This window comes from Lupinus angustifolius, chromosome LG01, assembly GCF_001865875.1.
Source record: "Lupinus angustifolius cultivar Tanjil chromosome LG01, LupAngTanjil_v1.0, whole genome shotgun sequence".
NCBI lineage: Eukaryota > Viridiplantae > Streptophyta > Magnoliopsida > Fabales > Fabaceae > Lupinus > Lupinus angustifolius.
The window spans coordinates 27,597,591-27,606,173 of NC_032009.1; the positions used below are offsets into that span (position 1 = coordinate 27,597,591).

Here is an 8,583-nt window from a genome sequence, read left to right on the forward strand (position 1 = left end):
TTCTAAGGACCGATTCTTTCTCTCTACAACACCATTTTGTTGAGGTGTTCTAGGAGCAGAAAAATTATGGTTGATCCCAAGATCATCACAGAATTCCTCAAAAGAAGAGTTTTGAAATTCTCCCCCATGATCACTTCGTATAGCAGCGAGTTTTAGAGATTTTTCATTCTGAACTCTTTTAGCATAAATGCTAATGGCTTTGAATGCCTCATTCTTATTAACTAAGAATAGAGTCCAAGTATGTCTAGAAAAATCAAGAGGTGAGGTGAATTAGTTGACTTAAATATTATGGCCACTTTTTCTGCAAAATCTAACGTGCAGCGGCAAAATATATGCAGAAAAATAATCAAGATAAAATGAAAGAGATAAGGGAGAAGAGAATACACAGTGATTTTTATACTGGTTCACCTTCTAGTCCACCGAAGGCTACGTCCAGTACTCTTGCAGCACAAGAGATTTCTTCACTAAGAATTATGAGTTGTAATTACAATATCTCACCCCGAGATTTCTATGTACCTTACACACTCCCTAATCCTTATTCACTCTTGGAAAACACATTTTCAAGTTATTCTAATCCCCTTTATTTTCACACCCCCTGAAAGAAAGTATTCTGCAACAATATTGAAGAATGTACAACAATGGCATATTGCATTTACAAGTATGAAAGTAGTATAACTTGCAATCCAATCAAATCTTTATGTATACCAAGTAATAATGCTCTTTGGAAAACTTTGAAACACTTCTAAGCAACTTCAGAAAAACAACTTTGAAAGTTAAGGACTAGTTGCAAAAAGTGTTGAGAAATAACTTCAGAATAAGTTTAAGAGCTTTTGGAAATTGTATAAGAGTTGTGTGTTGTTGTATATTTGTGTTGTGAGAGTTAGAGCCTTTATATAGACTTTCCAAAGACCCATGGTGCCTTTTGAAAGTGTAGGAGTTGTTTGAAGTGAAGAGATGAAAACATTTCATTTTGAAATCTGAAATCTGATGCAACAACTCTCAGTAATCGATTACTAACAGTAGGTAATTGATTACCCAAACTCTCAATCCACTGTTCTTTTAAAAATGAATTAGAGTAATCGATTACATCAATCTGGGTAGTCGGTTACTCAACTTTTCAAAATTGGTAATCTATTACTCAAAGACAGTAATGGATTACTCTGAACAGTTTTAAGTTGGATAACTCTTTTCTCACACATGTAAGTTGTTACTTAGATGAAGTAACTCGTTACACACTATTTTTAAAAATTGTTTTAAGTATTTTAAAGTGTTTCAACTTTCTTTAAAAATAGTTTGAGCATTACTACTTTGTGTATTAAGAGTTTTAGGATAGAAGTACCTATAGAGACTTAATCTAATTATCTTGACGCTTTAATCTTTTTTGTCTTCATAAGTATTCTTTCTTGTCTTGTTTTTTGTGATATTGGTGTCTTCATCAAAACCGTGCCAAAATCAGGAGCAAAGATCTTCTTCACAAATATTACTTATAAAATTAGAAGTTCTTTTCTCAATGAAACTTAAAATGATGCATGGTTCAACAAATACCTGAATGTTTAAACACGGTTTATAGACATGTTAAGTGCAGCCATGCAGAACTATAGAATGATAAGAACAAAGCTCTTGTAGTGTGAACTTATGTGTAAAGTGGGCGAGTAAATTTAATCTGAAATGCATTAAAAAATTAAAATCTTAACCCACCAATAATCTTAGAGTGAATACACCCTTACTTGCTTACTTAACACATAACTTTCTTAGTTTTTGTAAAGGATATAAGGGTTGAACAAGGATATCAGGATCTTAGTTTACTTCCTTACAGTCGCATGGCTGAAAATTAGGACGTGGCACTCAATTTTCGGCTACGTAACCTTTTTGGAATTTGTCACTTATTACTACGTTTTTTGTTGTTAAAACATAGAAAACATAGTGGCAACTCTCAAAAAGGTCGTGTAACCGAAAATCGGGGCGTGACACTTAGTTTACACATAAATAAAATGGTCAATTTGCGAGTTAAGTTTTGGAATTGAAGGAAGTGAAAAGAAAAGCTCTGCGACCATGAAATATATTTGTAAAATGGTTCAAAAACCTTCTCCTACCCTTCATTCTCCTCCAAAATTGAACTCGTAAACAGACTCTTTTAGGTCTAATGACAATGACAATATCCCTACGGTTATTCTTAGTCATATGACCTAATACAACACTACACCAAAGTAATATAGTGGAAATAAAACATGACTACAAATTTATTTTAGGGTCCCATTTTATGATATAAGGAAGCATCTAATTCAATATTTTACTACAAATCATAATATATTTGGATCCACAATCACCAGTATCAGCTAAAAAAAGTCATGTCCACTTCCTCTATATGTATTTGATGATTATACTATAAGTCATAATTCACAGGAATAACCTTATAGCAAAACTGAAACACATAAACATATTTATCTAGCATTGCACATTGATGATTTGATAAACGTGACACTGTCATAAAATCAAATGTAGGTCCAGGAACACATTTTTACAAATTTTTTATATCAATCAAAAATGTGAATGTAATTTACCCAAGTATTGTACTTACGAAAAAATGTGCTAAGAAATATTTCTTTCATCAAAAACCATCTAAAAAGGCGAGAATCCAACATTCTCATTTGTTTAACCATATTCTTATAGATGTTACTTTCTTTTACAATTTTTTCCAAATATTTCAAGTGACATTGGCGAGACTATGAAGCATTCCTTGTGCTAAACGTCAAGTAAGAGCATTGAAGAATAAAAAAACGATGTTAAGCAACAATTATTATTGATGTACGATGTCCCCCAAAAACGGACGCCACCGCCACCATAACCTTATCGTTGGACCACAAGACCAAACCCACTAAGTAGACTTCTGATACGTCTTTGACCCAGTCCTACGCTCTTTCATTTTCGTTCTAGGGGAGTGTGTTGTTTGGGAAATTCAGAACCAAATTATTTCCTATGTGTGATGTAAAATGGGCACTTGTGGAAGCGGCAACTGGATAAAAAAAAATAGAGAAGAGTAGAATAATAACACCAAGAATTTTAACGTGGAAAAACCCCTTTAATGTGAGAAGGAAACAACCCGGGATAGTCTAGAAAATATCTCCACTATAGAAAGTAAAGTAGGATTACAATATTTGATTCTCTCTTACAAAGAGGAAAAAACTCAATTTCGCCTAAAAGGATGGAAATACAAACTCTCTATAGTATCTCACTAAGAATACAAATCTCGCACTATGTGGATAAACTCTCTCACTTTCTCTCTATAATGTTGTTTCTCACTTGCTTATTATATCTCTTCCTCACAAGTCCCATATATATAGTGAATGGGAGGAAGGCTACATCATAAATATATAGTGGATGATTAATTATTGTCATACTTTTCAAGACTCTTTAAAAAGTGTTATTCCAACTTTCTAAGTTGGACTTCATATTTCTCAAGAGTCAATGAATAATTTCAAGACTTGCTTGTCATTGAATGATTCATCTACCAAGATTCATTGATCTTACTTCCACATCAATTAGGAAGGCATCCCAACATGTGTAATATCTATGCATTATCGATGTAAAAATTTATACATAGATAATATAATATCTATTATCTATTATCTACCATTTATTTGTATTATTATTTTTTAAATAATAAATAATTAAAAATGAATGATAGATGGTAAACTTATTGTATATAAAACTTTTAACCGTTATTAGATACAACTCTTAATTTTATTCTCCATTATCTATACCTAGCAAATACAAGCATTTGAAACTTTGAATTGAGCAAAATAGGAATATTTTAATTGAGTCGGAAGAAAGTGCTAACATAGTTTTTTATATGGCATGTTTTTTATAATTTATATTATAGTTTTTTATAAATTAAAATATCAACTAATTTTTTATTCTTATTTGAATCTAACAATCTATCATCATTTATTTTCTATCAAATTAATTTTTTATTCATGAGTAAACCTATGCATACAAGGAAAATTGTTAGGTAGCAATGGAGTGGTCAAAATGGCGACTTGGATCAATGCACTTCAAATTTCCGTCAAATTATGTTTGTCTATTCATAATTGCATATGAGTGTAAAATCTATACACTAACGATGTAAAGATTTATATACATATACATAATCATCCACTTTTTATTTAGATTACTTTTTTTGTAAAGTCAATCATAATCAAATATTAATAGTGAATGATGCAATGACAGTATATAAAACTCATACACTGTCAATGCATACATCTTTTTCTCATTGCATATTAGCATCTTCATTTCAATATCAGAACAGGAAAATAGATGTTGCTTCTTGCACATTATCATTAAGGTATATGCTACTAACATAGAAAACTCAATATTAAATAGTATAGATACTTGTATAATGGGTAAAGATGTAAACGAATTCGGCCTAATTTATGAACCCCACTCAACGACATCAAATTTGTATCGACAGTTGAAATTTGATTAGCAAGTTGGTTGGATGTTTTTAAAATAAGTAAATTAAAAAGTACATGTATTTAAAATTTAATTTAATCATTAAAAAATTAATCAAAGTTCATCATTTTAGTGTTGGAGAAGATAACTTATTCCTAGTATTAGAAGATAATAAATTATTTTCTCGTACCAGAAGATAATTTATCTCTTCCAGCTACTAAAATTATGATATATGCACTATTTTTTAATTTTAAAAAATATTTGTATAGAAAGTAATTAAATAAGACACATATTATAATTTTAATGGTCGAAGAAGATAAGTTATTTTCTTATACTAAAATATATTTTATTGTCTTTTAAAAATTATAGGAAATAACTTATTTTACAGTACTATGAGCTCTAACATTCTCATCTAATCTAATTTTACAACAAAAAATCTAATCTATCATATTTCATTCTTTCAAGGCACAGCCGCACAGTTTTAAGGTCCAAATGTTAAGTGGTCAGGAATATCTCTAGCCCACGAAATATTTTTTGAAAAAGTTAAACAAAAATGCTTTAGAAAATACACATACACATGCACCGATAGTTATCTTTTTATTTATTTATTTAGAAAGACAAATATTTAATAAGGGCAACATGTAACCTTTTTTTGGTAATAACAATTTTTTTTAGTATATCAAGAATATTCTCTCATTCTTTTTTTGAAAGAAACTAATTCATTTTAAAATATGTGAATATTTCTTTTTATAAGTATTACTCATATAAATTTAACATTTGTTATCCTTAGAGTTAGTAGTAACAACAATTTCAATTTTGATTGAATAATGTTCGTAATATTGACAATAATGTAGCGTTTATAATGAATGAATATTATTTATATTGATAAACGTATAATGATAGTTGATCAAGCATCTAATATCAAATAGCCACCACCATCATCATCAATAAACATCTATGGGTATGGATTCCAATACTCAAATTAGTAAACATTTGACAATAATGGTTGTTAGATTAGAGGTCCCATCAATATCATCATCATATTTTCAAACCTTTCTTTCATTCATTCCAATTTTTTGTTTGTGGAGGCAACGATGACCACATCCAATAGTACAATTTAAAGTAGTTTTACAAGTTCAAGCAACATAAACTAGGCATAATTAGTTCAACAGTTTTTGGAAGATTAAAAGGGGAACATAAAATAGAAGTTGTGGACTATGACCATAAGCATCTCCCTTTTATAATTATAAACCAATTTCATAACTTTGTAGATTGCATTAAAAGTTCATTAAAGAAAGAGATCATTTTAGTTCCTTTTCAGTTTTTAGTTTGGTTGGTTGGAGCAAACTTGGGTATTGTTGAGCTGACTATCTATCAAGCCATTAAGCATTATAGTATTAGAAAATTATTTATGGAAACATAAATACGAAAGACTATAGTAGTGACAATCATCCAAACTAACTCAATATTCATTCAAAACTTGATTCATTAATTAATTTGATAAATATGATTTATGAATTAAACGAATTAGACTTGGCCTAAATACAATTTGACTCATTATATCATGACTAACTAACATGATTCTATACACATATACATATACATGTATAGAATTTTTATATATATATATATATATATATATATAAAATATCTATATACTAATAATAGTTTTTTTAAATATGTATATATTATGATTATATATATCAATGATCGTTATTTGAGCTAATGAACTACATAAGTTTGAGCTAGTTAACCCTACGTATGTGCATGAAATAAGCTAATCATTGTTGCTTTAAACTTTTATGAGTCTTTAATAGTTCGTAAGAACTTAATAATTAGAACTTTGACATTATGACATTCATATATGATAAAAGAAGAGATTAAGGAATACATGGTTCCATTTTCTTTTCTTTTCGAGTGCACTTTCTGGTTGCATTTGTTTTCACATCTACACATTCCCTTTATGTGATATTTGACCATTAGGAACCCAATTTCCTTCATTATGTGTACAATACCACATTTTTCTTACTCAGTCATTGATGCTTCTCTAATTCTCAAATTTTCTTTCTACTCATAATATAGCAAAGAATGACATGAATTTTCCAATGCATAAGTGTTCTATTAATGGAAGGATTTAGGAGAAGTTATCGGAGAAAATAAATCATCCATGTACTATAATGAAACCTACCTATATGAAGTGAGAGTAGAGGGAGTTAACAACACACTCCCACTAACTTGATCTATTAATTGTTAATCATCATCACATTAGACACTTTTGATTCAAATTAGTAATATCCAAAAACATAGACCACTAATTGTTGAATTAATCTACACAATCCTATCTTATTTCATCAATGTAGAGTTATTTTAAAGACTCTTCAGATTTAAACACATTAATGTTTCTCCGATTAAAATTAAACCTAAAGCTTTTCGTAGAGTGTAGATATTGGATTTCAACATGATGAAAGAATGAAGATTACTCTAATTGATGAAAACAAATTAATTGATAACAATGAATAACTTTCCTTATATAGGAAACCTAACTAATATAACTAACCTAACTAACTTAACTGAAAACAAAAAAGGGAAAAGAGGCTTGATATGAAACCATAGCCCAATAGCCCAATATAATAAACCCAATACCCTCCCTCAAGGTGGAGAATGTATATTTTGCATTCCCAGCTTGTTAATCATGTGACAAAATAAGGTAGTGTCCAATGCCTTTGTAAACAAATAAGCCACATGTTCTTTGGATGAAATAGGTAATAAGATGAAAAGATTGTTCTTTAAGTATTTACGAGCAATATGGCAATCAATATCTAAATGCTTCGTATGTTCATGAAAAACGGAATTTGCCGCATTATGCCTAGCGGATTGACTATCACAGTAAAGGACTGCTGGCTTTCGGATATGCACGTGTAAATCAAGTAATAAGTAGGTGAGCCATTACACTTCACAAGAAGCAAAGGCAAGGGCTCTATATTCAGCTTCAGAGGAAGACCTTGAAACTGTATTTTGTTTCTTGGATTTCCAAGAAACTAAAGAAGTGCCCAAGAACATACTAAATCCAGAAATGGATCGTCTAGTGTCGAGGCAATTGGCCCAATCTGAATCACTGAATCCAGTGAGATGGAGAGAAGAAGAAGATGAATAGAGTAAACCTTTACCAGGGGAAGCTTTTAAATACCTCAGTATACGGGTTAAAGCCTTGTAGTGTAGGGAAGTAGGTGCAGTCATGAACTGACTGAGCTGCTGGACAGCAAAGGTAATATCAGGGCGAGTGTTAGTAAGATAAAGAAGACGACCTACCAATTGTCTATATAGCATAGGGTCCTGGAATGGTGGGCTATCATCTTGGTGAATAGATTGGCCTTTGATCATAGGAGTCTGAACCGGTTTCGAGTGTAGAAAACCTGTGTCAAAAAGTCAATCCAGAATATATTTGCATTGACATATGGTGATGCCCTGTTTGGAATGGGCAACTTCTATGCCAAGAAAGTATCTTAATAGTCCAAGATTTTTGATCTTGAAGGCAGTATGTACATTTTTTTTAACCGAAGCAATTTCAGAAGGATTATTACCAGCAAGTATAAGATCATCAACATAAATCACAAGAGCAGTAAAACTAGAATCATTATGCTTGGTAAATAAAGAATGATCATGATGTGATTGTTTATAACGTAATGACAATAAATAAGAAGATAATTTGGCAAACCATTGTCTACTAGCTTATTTTAAACCATACAAAGATTTATTTAATTTGCAAACAGGGTTAGGAATGGTAGAAGTGACCCCTTGTGGAAGTGTCATATATACTTCTTCATTTAAACCACTATGTAAAAAGGCATTATTAACATCAAGTTGTTCTAAAATCCAATTCTGAGAGGATGCAACAACAAGAAGAATCCTAATGGTGGTGAGTTTTACAACAGGTGCAAAAGTGTCAAAGAAATCCAGGCCTTCTATTTGATTAAAACCTTTGGCAACCAACCTAGCTTTATGCCTTTCTATGGTGCCATCAACCTTGAATTTCAGTTTATAAACCCATTTGGAACCTATAGGCCTTTTATTAGGAGGTAAGGAGACTATGGTCCAAGTGTTGTTGTCTTGTAAAGCTTGAAGTTCATGTTTCAT

The 8,583-nt window shown here is 30.7% G+C and overlaps 1 protein-coding gene across 1 annotated transcript; it reads right to left on the reverse strand.

Moving 5' to 3' along the window:
* LOC109329869 (uncharacterized mitochondrial protein AtMg00810-like) lies at positions 7,396-8,583 on the reverse strand. Its single transcript, XM_019563779.1, has 3 exons — positions 8,218-8,583; positions 8,031-8,088; positions 7,396-7,862 (listed from the first exon to the last, which is right to left on the reverse strand). Exons 1-3 carry the CDS (start codon positions 8,581-8,583, stop codon positions 7,396-7,398), a joined length of 891 nt encoding a protein of 296 aa, XP_019419324.1.